Consider the following 16904-nt stretch of genomic DNA (forward strand, 5'->3'; position numbering starts at 1 on the left):
ATTCCCTAATATGCAACTAACCCGAACCTTCAACAAACAAATCATTTTGTATAGTCTAATTTTCTGGATAGTTGATAGTTTACTAGAAATGTAGATGAACTCATTTTAAATTACTTTTGTTACTGTAGAAATAATTATGTAACTTTTTTTTTATAGGGAAAATTTATTGGCAGATTGTTTGCAGGGTTGTTTTGTGGTGACGTGCACTCTTTGTGCATTCATCAGCCTTGTATGGTTGAGAGAACAAATAGTCCATGGTGGAGCACCACAGTGGTTGGAACAAAATCACGCTCAACCCCTCAATGCTGCTGGACAACAGAACGAGGCAAGATATTTGTTTCGATTTTAATTGTTATGGAATTACTTCTACTTCTTCATGGTTTGAATAAGTCTTCTCTCTTGGTCTTTTCTCACAGGCATACTTGTAAAATAATAACACATGTTGTTGATATAAGCAATGTGCAAATTTAGGACAGTGTTGTGATAGTGTGGCTTCAGCTAGAGGGATAGATTAAATTAATTTTTCTTTCTGCTTGCCTGTGATGATGTTTAGTAACTCTTACTTGAAAACACAAAAGCTATGTCCTGGTCTCAGATTTATTTTTGACTTGCCTTATGAATGTAACAAAATAATTTAATTTCTTTGCCTCACCTTGGTTTTTTCAGTTGCAAAATGCATATACAGTCAAAACTATGAGCAGTGTTACAGTCAAATGAGTTAGGATTTATGCTTCAGCTTTTGTGTGATTACCTGTAGGAATATATTTTTTTTTCACTCTTTACCTGAGTGTCATCAGTAGACATAGGATCAGATATTTAAGGTCTGAAGAAATAGGTGGGCTTGATGAATATTTTAAAGTTCATGCATTAGAAAATGCATGATGTTCAACTTTATTTGGTAATTGTGCTGGCTGTGTAACTGTTTTGAGCATTTAGCAGAACCAGGGGAGATTTCATTTTATAAATTATTAGGCAAAAAACAATGAGCCAGACTTTTATCTGTTATTGTCACTTTGTGTGTGGAATACTTTTGGTGTCCCAGTCCCTTGTGTGTTTGCGTAGTGATAACACAGGTACTTGAGGATCTGTTAGCTGGTTAGGGAGGATTATTATATTGTTAGTTGACCCAATGAGGCCATTGGAAAGTTTACGGGGGGGGGGGGGGGGGGGGGCGGGTGCGGCAGTCAGTGAAAGCAGGATTAAGTTCATCCTTCGTTGCCGAAGAAGACCATGCCATCAGAAAAATGCTGACATGACTTGCACTTGACTTTATTTTGAGTGAGGGAGGGCTGTGCAGGTCACCAGCCTCACTTCTCCTCCAGAGCCATCTGAATCCATTGACCTGTTATTCCTCAGGATGACTGGAGGTGACCCAGGATGCACTGGGAGACCTTGGGCCCTTTAGGCCAAAGTCTTTGCAGGTACTCACATAGGGTGAGGTAACACCCATTCATTGAATAGGCCTGTTTAAGAGGTAGCCAGGGCATGGCCCCTTTAATGAGGTCAAGAAAAAGAAAGACATCAGGCTGGGTAGGAAGCAGCAAGAGTTACTATTGATAATCACTCTAAAGCTAGGAGGCCTGGACAAACACAATCCTGTGAGTAGACACAGCTGGCTGAATGGGGACTCAACTAGCTGGAGAACTCAACTCCTTCTCTCCTGTCTGCCTTCCCCTCCCCTTCCTTCTCCTCTCCAAAGAAAGGTAAATTTGAATGGCCAAAAGATGCCCAGTTGACTTGGGTTTTACTGGCCCCTTTTCTTTCCTGTCCTGCCCTGTCCTAAAACCTACTGCATTCTGAAACTGGGACTCCAAAGGGCTTCTGCCTAAGGCCTGCTAGCTTTAGAGTGATTATCAATAGTAACTGTTGCTGCTTCCCAATGAAAGCAGGAGAGAGTACTTAACCAAGAGGAATTTCAAAACAGAGTAATGCAATGTATCTAGGTATATGAACTTCACTATTTATGAAATGTTACATATTAACTGACTACACAAACTGACTTCTATTTGTGTATTCAGTTGTTTAAAATGTGTGAACTTTATAGAAGTTGTACTATAATTCAGAATAATAAATGTAAGTTCATATATTTGGTATCAGATGAAGTAATTACTTTCTTAGAAATTAATCAAAGCATAGCAGAACTAAGAAAATTTATCCACATATCTGGAATATCTCATCATTTTAGGCTCCAGGTGTAGGAAATGGTGCTGAAAATGTTGCAATTGATCAGCCTGCTAACCCACCAGCTGAAGATGCAGTAGTAGGGGAAAACCCTGAAATTCAGGAAGAACAAGCTGATGAAGAAGAGGAAGACAATGAGGATGAAGAGGATGCTGTAGTTGAAGATGCAGCAGATGCTAATAATGGGGCACAAGGTAATAGCTGATGTAGACAGCATTTTAGAATAATGACACTTCTAATTTAATTTTAATCTAAATTACTGCTTTCTACCTATTTTTAATATTCATAAATCTTCAGCAGATTTTAACCTTAATGTTCTTGTGTTTGTATGTATATACAAATTATACATACTATAAATGTACTATACTATAAATATGAATCCTGTCCTATATATGTATACATCCATATGTATCTTAAAGGAAAGAATGAATGGCAGCTGGATGAAATTTTGTAAAATGTTATTAAAGCTTGAGCTAATTTATTAAATTTCTTTTTCCTAGTGTTTCAAAAATGTGTAGGTGTGATTTGAAAGAATTAAAGTACCTTCCAGGTACTATGCTAGTAATAGGGCTAATGAATTGCTTTTTTTACTTCCCTCTCAATAATAATATTAGGTTTAGTATTTTTATATAAGTTCTGTAAGGTACTCATTTCAGGGACAGTTCCTATTAATATTTGTATTCCTCAGGCATCTCTAAACTATAATTATTATTTCAGATGACATGAACTGGAATGCTTTAGAGTGGGATCGAGCTGCAGAAGAATTAACATGGGAGAGAGTGAGTAAGAGCCCTTTTTATCAAGTACTAGGAGTTGCAGACTCTCATTCTCAGAGTAGCCAAAATATTAACTAAAGTTCATTGCACAGCTTAGGGATATTTAGATATATTTACTAAAACGATGTTTAGTAAGTTATCTCTATTTAGATAAGTTGGTGATTCAACAGACATTTTTAGAAAATAGAAAAAGTAGTTATAGTATAATGTCACAGTTTTATTTTAGGTGAATATTGTGGTAGTAAAGTCTTTTATCAGCCATCTTCATAAGTGACGCAAACTGTCCTAATATGCTAAAGTATTGAAAAGTATATCTTGAAGAGTAAATCAATGGCTTTTTCAGTCAAAAATACTGCATTTTGAGGGCTTTGTTTTAAACTTGTATTACAAAATATTCTACGTTTTAGGAACAGTTTGATTTTAATTACTAATACACTTAAAATGTAAAATGACAAATTCATGTGTAAGAAGAAAGATAGCTTCAAACATGCCTATACTGACCAAGATATTAAGTTTATTCAGATTTTTCTTTTAGGGAAATAGGAAAATATGTAATTCTCAGTGAAACATACATGCATGGAAATGTTCTAACATGTGAAACCTTTGTACTTCATTGGTAGGCAAAAATGCATAAAGGGAAAGGAGGTTTTTTTAGATAGAAAATCGAATCTATCAGTAGTCTTTTCTAATTATTTTCTTTCCTTAGATGCTCGGACTTGATGGGTCACTAGTTTTCCTAGTAAGTAAATTCACCCTGTTTAAGAATAGAATTGTGATTTACTTTTTTAATCATTGTTTCAGTAATTTGAGTATCTTAAGATTTACAGCAGTGTCACTTTAAAAGAGATTTTTATTGGTATCTTTTGTTTTTGTATTGCCTAGTTTTCCCTGTATATCTCTTCCTCCTGCCAGAGAATTATCCCTTATAGCAAAGAATTTTTTTTAAAGAAGGGAAGAAAAAGTTGAGGACAACTAGTTATATATCCCCCAAATCTGATGTTGTTCAGTGTTCCACACTCATGAACTCCTTGCCTCTGAAAAAGAATTAGGGGGGAGGATTGTTAAACAGGGTAATTTTATGCTTTAGATTATAAGACCTCTTTATTACCACTTTACTATATTACCACTTTATTGTATTACCACTTTATTGTATTATTGAATGACTCCTGGAAGAAAATGCATTTTGTGGAAAAAAATTAATACTTGTGATTTTGAGTAAAATTTTAAAATATTTATTTAAGACTTTACTGTATATAGAACTTTGTGTTCAGTGCTGGGGAAAATATAAAGATAAGACATAGACTCCTTCCCTGTGAGATTTTCAGTCTAGTAAGAAAGTATGATGACATGAATAATTTTAAAAAGGATTGGAACATAAATGATTATTAATATAAGGATAAATAAAGGGTGCAGTACAAACATCTAAGAATCCAGTGATTTTTTTTTTTTGTAACTCTATATTGTAATAGTCAAGAAAAAAAATGATGAAACCAAAGCAACCCTGAGTATGTAAAGGACAAAATTTTAATGCTGTAACCTACTTTCTTCTTTCCATTGAACTCCAAATCTAATTTCTTTATATCCAGGGGATATTCTTTATTCCTAGATTGCTTGCCAGGTGTGAGGCACATCTATCAGGTTGGCTATACTCTGCTCTATCCGGGATCCCTGACCCTGCCCTCAGGCTCTCCAGGGCTAAAAATACCATTTTTTTTCCTCTGGGGTTATAAATAGTGGAGATTCAATCTCCAGGTAATCACAGCTAAAGGGCATGGCCCAGAGTAGTATGCTCAGATTGTTAGTGTTGTTTTATTCAGCCAGCAAGCATTTATTAAGTGTCAGCTGTGTTTAAGGCACTGTGCTGGTAACTGGGGATGAAAAGGCTGGAATGAAATTGTTGTTGCTCTCAAATGCCTTATCTTCCATCATGAGAAGCAGAGAGAGGGGTGTACAAAATAGATAACAGAAATAATTTGTGGAGGAAACTAGAAGTTTTGGAAAGGCCTCCTGTAGAAGGTGGTGCATGATTTTACTTTTTAAGGTAACTAGTGATTCTTGATAAAAGACTTCATTTCAGGTATGAGAGGTAGCCAGTACCAAGACATAGGGTTGGGCCTCCGAATATCATGTATGAAAAACAGTAAGAAGGCCAATTTTGCTGCATCATAGCAGCTTGTATGATAAGACTGGAAAAGTAAGTTGTGTCAGATTATGAAGAGCTCTGACTGCTAGTAGAGAAATTTATATTTGATCGTAGAGGAAAGAAGGAACCACTGGAGTTTATCGACTAGAAAAATTTGACAAGATACGTGTTTTAGGAAAATGACTTTGGAGTGGAGAGATGAATGACTCATGGAAGCCAATTAGAAGATTCTTGCAGTAGTCCAAGGGAGAAGTGATGGCTTGTACTGAAGTGGTAGCTGTCTGAGTTAAGAGAAGGGGACAGATAAGGAAGTGGTACTGGAGGCAGAAACAGCAAAATTTGGCAAGCAGTTGGATATGTGAACTGAGAGACAGTGAGGGATCAACAGTGACACCAAAGTTGCATATGTAGATTACGGGAAGGACTCTGGTACCCTTGGTAGTGACAGGGAGATTTCATAGATAGGTGCTTTGGGAATTTTTCAAAAGAAAAAATGTGCTGTTTTTGACCTATTGAGTTAAGAGATACCTTTCATGCATTTAGTGTGAAATGTACGGTAGATTGATGATGTGGTATTTACAGCTTAGGAGAGAGACTAGAGCAGGATATGTAGATCTGGGAGTTACTGTGCATAGGGATAATTATTAAGCCCATGGGAGCTGATGTGTTCACTAGTTGAAAGAGTGTGTAGAAAGAATTTTCAAGACAACCTTGGAGTACCCTGTGTCAAACAGTTAAGAGAATCAAGAGAGTGCAGCATCATGAAAACTCAGAGAGTCATAAGCAGTGGCCAGTGCTACGAAGGGGTCAGAAAGATGGAGACAAAGAAAAAGCTATTAAGTTTGACAATTCAAAGATCATTGGTAACTTTGGGCAGAGCCATTTCAATTGAAGTCATAAGTCAGACTGCATGGGGTCGAGAAGTAAGTGAGAGGAGAGGAAATGGAGGCAGGCAAGGGTAGACAAAGGTGACATACAGGATGATAACTTGAAAGGATGTTAGGATCTAGTGAGGGTTATGAAACATGGGGGAGACTTGGGCTTGTTTGCAGGAAGGAATTGGTTGATCAGATGAGAATGAAGATTAGCAATAGAGTAGGGATGATTGGAGGGCCAGTCTGTTGGGGAAGATGGAAAAGATAAATGGCAAAAGATGCTTTTCTAGTGTCTTTTTTAATGTTAATTTCATTTGGGCTGGTTTATTCGGTTAGGTAGAGCATGGTGATCATGAAGCTGTGGTTAAATCACAAACCAGTTTGCTTTGTATAGAGGGTAACTAATGTCGCCACAGTATCACATCAGCCTAGCCAGTCCTCACAATCTGGTTACTTGGTTATGGGTAAAATTAGGTTATGTTTATTAGTTTAAAAACAAAAACAGTTTGATTGTTAGAAAAACAATACTTTTCACAATATAGATATAATAGCATTATCTTTTTATCTGAAATAGAACAGTTTAGGTTGCTTAAAACTGCATATAGTTTTCAAAATTCTCTTCTTTATTTGGTTACTAATTTAATGAGATGAGTTGTATTAGATTGTTTTAAAAATTATTACAAATCTTTTGATGATATCAAACATCATATTAAGGAAATATTCCTTTTTTTTTAGTTTTTCTTTTGAAGACTTTCTGTAAGTGAAGTAATGTTTTTAGTTAGAAAATACTCATACTTCATGTATTTAAGACTTTAAATTTGATAATTTAAGAATTAATTTTTTTTCTAATTATAAGTTACATCTATGTAACATTTTGTGTTACTTAAATTTATAATATAAACTAAGCAAAATCTGGTTATACTGTTATATAATTTTGTTCTTTGACTTTATTTTTATGTTTCTTTTTTTAAAGGAACATGTTTTTTGGGTGGTGTCTCTGAATACATTATTTATTCTTGTCTTTGGTAAGTATTCAACAAACATTGATTAGCTGTCAGTTCTTTTAAGGTGCTGTACTAGATAAATGCTGGGTATTTTTCAGATACACCTCTTTGTTAGGGAGCAATGTTTTAGGTTAGTTTTGGATCCTTTGGTTTGTTTCTTTTAAACTGGTAGTTTTTGACTTAGAAACACTTGGTGTAGAAATGTCTCATATAAATAACTGTCGTATTTGGAGACTTATTACTTTGACTGCTTAAACTCTCCTCTTATTTACTTATCCTCCTCACTGCTAGAGCTGACTCCTGCCACGGTTGTAGCAGATTTGCACCATTACTCTTGTCTCACTCTGATCCTCTAGCAAGCTCATCAGACGTCCACCAACCCATTTCACTTTTCCTTCTGATGGAAATAACTCTTCTTTTGTCCCAGTGTTGGCCTTTCAATGTATGAGCCCACCATTTTTCTCACCTTTCATTTCTACTCCCTTTTGCTTCCTTGGACTAATTCTGCCCTTCCATTCTTCACCTGTAGCTGACCTATTATATCACCTAACTGCTAGAGATGATCATGACCTCCTTACCTTCCTGTCTATGTACCCAGTGCCAGAATTTGACCTATCCTGCTATTATTAGCTTTCACTCCTTGTTTCCAGAGGCACTCTGGTCCTACCACCCCTGACTTATTTCTGTAGTTGAAATCCTTTTCTCCAGCTCTTAGAGCCCTACCCAATCTCTGCTTTTCTGTTCAGAGACTTTGCTCCAGGAGCCTTGGCCAGTGTCTCGAGTTAGAAGAGCTTCCATTCCTACTGCCCAGCAGAGTTTTTGAGGGGAAAAGGAGAGGATGGAATAGTTTGGGATTTCTCTTTATGATTTCTTAGCAGTGGGATAGCTATTTGAACATGAATTGGTAACCACATTTTCCTAGGTAAAAGTTGTTATAAAATGGTAGTTAAATTCACTGATATTTTTGGGTGGCAGTGTGAAATAGTGAAAAGGGCCCCAGATTTGTCATTGGAAAACCTGGATTTGATTCTCTCTCTGTGTGAGCTTAGTAGAGTCATTTAGAAATGACAGTACTATCTGAATTAGTTTATAGATTTAATACTATACTATTCAAACTACCAGGGGCATATTTTATAGAGTTAGACAAAATAATGCCAAATTTTTATCGTACTTTTAAGCATTTTTCCCCATTGACTTCTAAAAGTAAATAGTAGCAAATAGTTGTCTGTTATCCTTTCATTTGAATTGATTAATATTAGAATCTGTTGCAGCGAGTGCTTTAAATAAGCCATGTTTATTATTTAGTCAAGCATTTTTTAGTGCCTAGTATAGGCTAGATTCTGCAGACATAAATAAGAATTAGAACATTAGTGAAGTTCCACGTTGTGCAGTGTTATTTACATATCCACCCTTATTCTTTCATATCTGCAAAAAATGGAAAAGAGGGACATTTGTAAACTTCTTCTTTGGAGTCTGTTGTGCTTAACTATGTGGTTTGTTTTTTTTTAACTACCACCACAGTAGTACTTTTTCCTTTCTCCAAATGGTAACTTTAAACTTCCTGAGTAGCTCCTGTTTTTCTAAAGTCAGTCCAATTGACAATGACTATGGTGTACATAGATGGTAAAATGCCCAGTAATATAGGTAATATTGGTCATGTGTATTTAGAGACTTGAGAATGAGTAGCTTTCCCACATACTAGTTCTTGTGGTTTTATCCCATGTTGTTTATGATGATAAGGTGTAGACTCTTCTAGAAAAGCATGTTATGTTGAAGTTTTCATGTTTTATTTTATTTTTTTCCCTTTAGCATTTTGCCCTTACCACATTGGTCATTTTTCTGTTGTTGGCTTGGGATTTGAGGAATATGTAAGTATGAAGGATTAGAAATATTCAAAGATATTTACTTTCATTACTTTTAGGTTCTTGCCACGTTAAGACAAATCTTGTGTAATACAGTGTATCTTTTTTATGGCATGTTGTACCTCCCAATTACTTTATGCTTTGAGAATGGTTACTCAGTGTAATTGATCCTTTATATTTATATTACACTGTTGTTATCTTTTGTATCACCATTGCCTCTCTACTGAAATTCTGTCCCCAAATGACAGCTACAATAATGAAGGTGGAAAGGAGATATCTGGAATAGCAGTGTAGAGATACTAGTACCTAACATACTTTTTCCTGGCTAGTATGTTGTGGCATATCTAAGTATGCTGAGACTTCATTGAAAAGCTTTCTTTAATGGCTTTGTATTCTAATTATGGAGATAACCAGTGGTGCTCTCTAATCTGCTACCCTTATCTTTTTTCTTTTCCCTTTATTATCGTAGTCAAGTGTATTGTTTTTCCAAAAGACCCATTTTTCAGTTCCTTCCATCAACATACTTATGACAGTTTTAGCAAGGAAAAAGAGTAACTCTTCAGCCCTTAGCATTAAATTAACGCCAATTTAGAAATAAAAATGACAAGGAAGAGGAAATTTAAAATAATTATCCTGAGATGTAGGTTATGGGGACTATCCAAGATGAGGAAGCATGTCTTTGATGGGTATTTGTGGTCCTGAATAATAAATAATTATATCCTCAGTGTCTGCTGCTATTATGAATAGATGCCATGAAAAGGCCGTCATGTATAAGAATTTAGAATTACTCTGAAAAAGGTGAAGAGAAACCTTCCTGTGTTGTATTCCCAAAGCAAAAGTTAGATATATAGGAATTTATTATTTTACCCTGTTCTTAGGTAAATGAATACAGTGTCCTTTGAATTGGAAGATCAACCAAAACAAATTTTCTTAGTTTTCCTGTTTTAAATACACAAGCACTGAAATGTAAATAAATGTATGTATGTCAGATTTTTAAATTTTTGCACTGATTTGAATTAATAGCATGTTTGACAGCAGGAGGAATGGGTCTGGTTTATACAAATTAATAGAGTATCTAAATGAAAACAGAAGGCCTCATACCAAAATATGTCCCTTGAAAGTTTAGGTTCCAACATCTTGAACTGTTATTTTTTTTTTCTAGGTCCAAGCATCTCATTTTGAAGGCCTAATCACGACAATAGTTGGCTACGTACTTTTAGCAATATCACTGATAATTTGTCATGTATCCTTGGACAAAATGATGTAGGTACCTCTGGTTACTTGACACATTTATCTTTACATATCCCTGTTGGAGAAGCTCCAGTGGTTCTTGGGCCAAACCAGAAAATCTCCTGTTTGACTTTTAAATCTCACTCCAGTCTGACTCCATCTTATGTTACAGTGTTTCTGTACTCTTCATATATTCTATGGTCCAGCCAGATTGGCCTGTTTACTTATTGCTGTATGTGACATTTCATCTCCCCTCTCCATGTCTGTTTTTAGGCTACTCCCTAGGTCTTTGAAATACACCCCTAGAATCTATGGCCTCTTTGAAATTTCTGTTGAGAAAACAACCTACGAGAAGCCTATCCATCTAATGGCTAGTGCCCTCCCTTCAGGCATCATGTTGGATAATGTATTAATTTACTGTGTTGATTTTGATTCCCACAACTAGAAGACAAGCTCTTTGAGGTCAGGGACTGTTTGCTTTTGTCTTTGTATCCCTGTCGCCTGGTATAGTGTCTGGTGTATAGCAGTCTTTGAACTCAGTTGAATCTCATGATAAAATTGGTATTTCACTATTGCTCAGTAATTCGTGCACATACACACACTCACACACACACACACACACACACACACACATGTGTGTGAGAGGTCAGGGTTTGGCAGCTCAGGTTATTTTCTTATCTCTTAGTAACTGTGTGGCATAATGCAAAGGACTGGTAGTCAGGAGAACTGGGTTTATATGCCCGCTCAGTGGCATACATGGACATACATACATCATGGGCAAGTCATTTAAACTTTTTAGAGACTGTTTTCCTCATTGGCAAAGTTAGTGAAGGGCTTCCAAATTATGCTCTTTGAAAACCTGTTATAAATGGAAGACATGAGAGCTGTCAAAAAGTATTTGAAAAGTTGTTCTGTACAAGGATTAGGCCCACTCCACCTGCCCTACAGCATAGGACTAGCATCAGTAAGTGAAAGTTGAAAAGAAACAACTTTGATTTGGCATAAGGAAAACTTCTAGCAATCAAACTTTTCAAAGAAAAAAAGAATTAGCTACTCTGGGAATTGGTTTCCTTTCACAGGAGGTCTTCCAGCAAAGACCAACTGATTTCTTATTAGGGATATGGTAGAGATTATTGTTCAAGTACAGGTAGGTTTATGTGGCATCTTGAAGTTCCTTTCAGTTTTAAAAGTCTCTGATTCTGCAACCTTTTTCCTTCTGTTTTGCTCCTATTATTTGAGTATTTGATAGTATGTATACATACAGTTTGAAAATGACTCCTACATAGGTAACCAGTGACTTCCTTCTTCAGATGCAGTTTTATGTTTTGCAGTGTTTAGTTCTTGTCATGTACAGCATTTTCTAACTCTTGAAGAAATTATTTATCTATACAGGGGAGGCACTTCTGAATACTCCACAATCCTCCAGCCCTTAATCCTTTAAAATTTATTTTTTTTAATTATCAAGCATTTGTTTTCTTTCCCTCTCACCTTTCTTTACTGAAAACAAAACAAATACCTTATAACTAATATACATAGCTAAGTAAAACAAATTCCCATTTTGTCCATGTTCAAAAATGTACGTCTCATTTTGCATCTTTAGTCTCTTACCTCTCTCTCAGGAGGTGGGGTAGCATACTTCTTTAATTTTCTTGGATTATGGTTATCATTGCATTGATCTCACTTCTTAAGTCTTTCAAAGTTGCTGGTCTGTATGGTGTTCTTGTATGCTATTCTCTTCTCACTTCTGCATCAACTCATAAAAGTCTTCCTACTTTTTTCTGAAACTGTCTCTTTTGTCATTTCTTATGACACAATAAAATTCCGTTGTATTAATATACCATAGTTCAGTCATTTGTCAGTTGATGGGCAACCTCTTAGTTTGCACTTCTTTGTTACCACTGTAATTGCTGCTATACATATTTTTCTATATATGGGTCCTTTTCCTCTTTCTTTGATCTGTTTGGGGTATAGACTTGGTATAACTAAATCAAAGGATACATATATATGGACGTAGTGCCAAACTACTTTCCAAAACAACTAGAGTAATTCACAGTTCCATCAGCTGTGCATTAATGTTGTTGTCCTGCAGCTCTCCTACATTGTCATTCTCCTTTTTGTCAACTTTGCCAATCTTATGACTGTGAAGTGGAAGCTCAAAGTTACTTTAATTTGTAATTTTTAGAGATTTGGAGTATCTCTTTTTCATACAGTTTTGTGTCCTTTGACCATTTATCCTTTAGAGAATAGCTTCATTTCTTAATTCTGAGGGCTATTTCCTTGTACATTTGTCAGCGTATTGTTCTTCCCCTATGTACAGGTTTGCTGAAGTGAAATTCTATTGACTTGGTCCAATTTTTCATTGCCAAAAACCGTTGCTCTGTAATATCACAATTATGCTTGGGATAGTCCTTTTGCTTATGCTTATCATAAGTACAGCAAGCTGTCATGACTCTAATATCCCAAGAAATTGTTCCTTTTTGCCTTTATAGGAATAATAAAACCAAATCCACCACCTATTTTATTTGTCTTTCCAAAGAGACCTTGTGAGCCATCTTTCCCTTTGGTTGCATCTACTTTATGTTTTCATATAATTATTGTAATGACAACTCATTAAGTGGCTATTTTCTAATGTACCTCACCATGTAGATGTTTAGGACACAGATAAAATAAAAACCAGTCCCTTCCCTCCAGGAGATTGCAAATTAATAGAAAGTTTAGAGTACCAAAAGTTAAATTATATTTTTGGGTATTCCAAAACAATATTTGACATTGATAAACAAAAGTTTGTAACTGGGACTTTTATCCTCTTAATTTTAGCTCTCTTCCCAGTTACAAGTTAATAACAGTATAAATCTGGAGGGATTTACTTTGACTTTTTTGCAGCTGCAGGTTTCACTGGTATCCTTTATATGGATCACAACAAGTTGTAGAGGTAGATGTTAAAAGAACTTCTGGTATGTCTTGCTTTTAAGCAAGTGAATTAAACTACTGACACATGATTGTACCTTTATGCCTTCAAAATCTCAAGGAATGGAAACTCTACAACATCTTCTTTAGACTATGCTAGTATTATTGAATTTATAGTTAGATCATTTTTAACTTAACATCAGAATTAGTGATCCACAAATTACTTTGTCTTACAGATATGTGTTGCATGACTGCACATATGTAACGTATATGGAATTGCTTGCCTTCTCAGTGGAGGAGGAGGGTGTGAAGGGAGAAAGAATTTTGAACTCAAAGTTTTAAAAACAAATGTTAAAAATTGTTTTTACATGTAACTGGGGAAAAATGAAATACTACATTGATACTAAAAAAATAAATTGCATATTGTCCAAGTGCTTTGTTCTGATATTGTATTGAGTTATTTCCTTGACCAGATGATGTAGGGTTTGGCAGCTCTTGTGAAATTTCAACGATCTCGTCGCTTACTAGGGGTCTGCTATATTGTTGTTAAGGTAATTTATATTTTATTTAATTTAAACTATTGAAAATATTCATCTGTTCTGTATTTATCTCACTATTGATGAAATTTGTTTTTACTTAAGGTCTCTCTGTTAGTGGTGGTAGAAATTGGAGTGTTCCCTCTCATTTGTGGCTGGTGGCTAGATATATGTTCTCTGGTAAGTATTAATATTTTTTTTTTCAGTATAATCTGTGAACTTAAGACTTCAGTTATAAAGTTTCTCTTGGAAAGGTTTGAAGAAAAGTCTCTTTAAAATCAATGTTTATCAATTAGATGATTATTTTTTTTCTCCTGAAAATAAGTGTAACTAAGGAGTCTTTGAAAACTCAGGTTTATGTCTATAATCTTTGGGTTATATAAAATTGTAACAGGAATTTTTTCTAGTACTATATTTTAATATGCAGCATTCTTGTCTTTTTAATAGCAAATAGAGAATAGTAAACAATCTGTATTGGTTGTTTTAGTGCTAATTTTTTTTCTGATGTCAAGAAATTATATAGATCATAGACAATAAAAAACAAGATGAGAAATTTGTAAATTAGGATTCTGTGCTAACTTTAGCTAAAATAATTTCCATCTGAATGTCAATCTGTAAAAGACAAGATTTTTTTGAAATCTACCTATGCTTTCAGTTGTATTAGGAAATTCTTTTGAAGAAATGTCCTTGATCAGTGCTGACTGGTGATTATTCAGCCTCTTATTCATGCCTCCATGTGTATCAAAGGCAGCTCTTGAACCTAAGTCTTCCTGGCTCTGGCTCTTTATGCATTATGCTATGCTATTTCTAGTTTAAAGATCACCAAGTCCAGACTACTCCCATAATTTTATAAATAAGTGAACTGAGGCGCAGATATATGAGTTGTCCAATGTCACACATCTTGTAAGTGATACAACTGGATTTCAAACCCATATTCTCTTAACTCTAAACCCGTTGGTCTTTATATTATATCACTATACTTGTATTTATGGGTAGAAAAGCTGTCAGCTTTTTCAAATACTTATAGTCCATTTAATTATTGCTGTAGATCTTTATTTTTCTGTTACTTAGTAGACAGTTTTACAATTGCTAACTGAGTTGTATGGCCAAAGTAAATTAATCACCCAAGGGGGCAGCCTTTGGCTATTGAATATTTCTAAACTTAATTCTGTAGATTCTTGGATAATATTGAATAATATTCTGGATAATATTGGATAATATTCTTGGATAATATTCTGTCTTTTATAGCTTGATAGAATATGCCACAGCTTACAGTCTTCAAGTAGCCAGGGTCATCTCCTGAGACATTAGAGCAGGATTTTAGTAAATAAAGTAAGCATAGTAATGATTATTATGTACTTTGAAGCAGCTAGTGACACAGTGGAAGACTTGAATTCACATCTGATCTCAGACACTTATTAGCTATATGACCCTGGGCAAGTCGCTTAACCTCTGTTTGCCTCAGTTTCCTTAGTTGTAAAATGGGGATAATAATAGCACTGACTTCCTAGGGTTGTTGTGAGGATCAAATGAGATATTTAAAGAAGTACTTAGCACAGCCTCTGGCACATGCTATATGAATACTTATTCCCTTTCCTTGGAGATATTTTAACGTAGTGGTATAACTATAATCAGAAAATAAGATCTTCAGTTGTTGAATCAGCATTTTCTGTCATAGAACTATAACAAAGCATTCTTTCATTTACTAATGGTTTTTTTTTATGTGTTATCTTTAGATGGTAGCATATACACTGCCAAGCATGTGAATATTTTACCAGCCCATAATTTTTAGTTTTTCTTTGGAAAAACATTACATTTTCTTTATATTTAGAGCCATCTTAAATTTTGTTTTATGTGTCTCCAGAGCAATTTCTCAGTCTGAAGCAAAATATAAATGTGACACTGAGACATCATAAAATGAAATTTCTGGTCTAAAATGTGTTTTTCATATATATACACGTTTTATTCATTTGTTAAAAAGTGAGATGTGTAAATTGGGCAAATTTAAACTATAGAAAAACTTGTTTGCACTTTTTAAATGTATGTATGTTTTCTGTTTTGGTTCAGGAAATGTTTGATGCTACTTTGAAAGATCGAGAGTTGAGCTTTCAGTCTGCTCCAGGTACCACCATGTTTCTGCACTGGCTAGTGGGAATGGTCTATGTCTTCTACTTTGCTTCTTTCATTCTTTTACTGAGAGAGGTAAGTTCTAAGAAAAACAGTTACTGAATTGTAAATTCATCATGTAAATTGCCATGAACCCTTGTTACGTTGCCCTAAAAGGATTATGGATGTTTTTCTGTATGTTAGTAATAACCACATTTTTTTTTGTATTTACAAAATGATGATAAGATATGTGAATTTGGCTTAATTTAACCGTTATGAGGGACCTTAGAGTTCATCTAAGAGGTAAGAGTTCAGTTTAGTAATGTGAGATCCTTGTGTATTGACCAAGTACACATTTTTCAAGAGCATCTGAATCATATCAGTCTTGACATTTGTTGCTCTAAATGAAACCCAAGAAAGAAGGAATTTTCAGCTAAAATGATAGACATCTCACAGATATTTCTTAGAGAGATAAAGAAAAAAGGTAGTAGAATAAACGTTTTCAAAGGCAACAAGAAACATTTCATGAACTATTTGGTTTTCATGTATTGCAGTACTAATGAAAGTAATCGCTGCTTATGCAACAATATCAGTGACTGAGGATGATGTGGTAGAGAATTCTACAAAGAACTTGTTAATATCCTCCAAAACAGATCATTCTACACTTTGACACTAATGACAGAACCAGAACTAAAATCCAGACCTGGATCTGACTTAGTTCAGTATTTCTATCATACCAGCTCTGCTGTTGGTAATGCTTTCTGTTGAGCCACTAAAGTAACACCATAAAATTATATTTTTAAGATAATATAATTAAGGTGCCAAAATAGTAAAACTTATCCAATATCAAATAGCTTCTCTCTGTGGTAATGCTAATGTTTATGAGCAAGTACTATCAACTGTCACTGTGATTTATCTACTAGATGTTGCCAATTAATTTGTCTTTTTTGTTTAGAGATAACCATTTTCCCTTGTGTTTACCAACAATAGACATTTTAAAACACCCTAGTTTGAAAATTATAGCTTAATAGAGTGTGCTTTTCTTGGAGATATTTGAGCTTTGGAAATCCTTTGTCTTCCCAGAAGGACTTTTTGGGGTTTCTTTTTTTTTTTAATCCTATTTTTTAGCTGAAAATGTGTTCTAAGATTTTGCCATAAATAGTAGTTAAGCTTGTTTTAAAAACCAGGATATTCGCTCTCCCGCCCAATTTCTAATCAATACTGCTATCATTTCAAGAAAGGGCATATCCTCTGGTTTTCCTTTGATCAATTATTTCACCATCC

The 16904-nt window shown here is 34.8% G+C and overlaps 1 protein-coding gene across 1 annotated transcript in view; it reads left to right on the forward strand.

Annotated features, from left to right (window-relative positions):
• The window catches only part of MARCHF6 (membrane associated ring-CH-type finger 6), an 80259-nt gene that overhangs the window by 37674 nt on the left and 25681 nt on the right, over positions 1–16904 (forward strand). The window contains 10 exon segments of the mRNA XM_072605423.1: positions 157–325; positions 2186–2375; positions 2899–2960; positions 3664–3696; positions 6949–7000; positions 8789–8847; positions 10004–10084; positions 13461–13529; positions 13620–13694; positions 15582–15716. Of these exon segments, the coding sequence (XP_072461524.1) occupies positions 157–325; positions 2186–2375; positions 2899–2960; positions 3664–3696; positions 6949–7000; positions 8789–8847; positions 10004–10084; positions 13461–13529; positions 13620–13694; positions 15582–15716 (925 nt within the window).

This window comes from Notamacropus eugenii, chromosome 4 (assembly GCF_028372415.1).
Source record: "Notamacropus eugenii isolate mMacEug1 chromosome 4, mMacEug1.pri_v2, whole genome shotgun sequence".
Taxonomy (NCBI): domain Eukaryota; kingdom Metazoa; phylum Chordata; class Mammalia; order Diprotodontia; family Macropodidae; genus Notamacropus; species Notamacropus eugenii.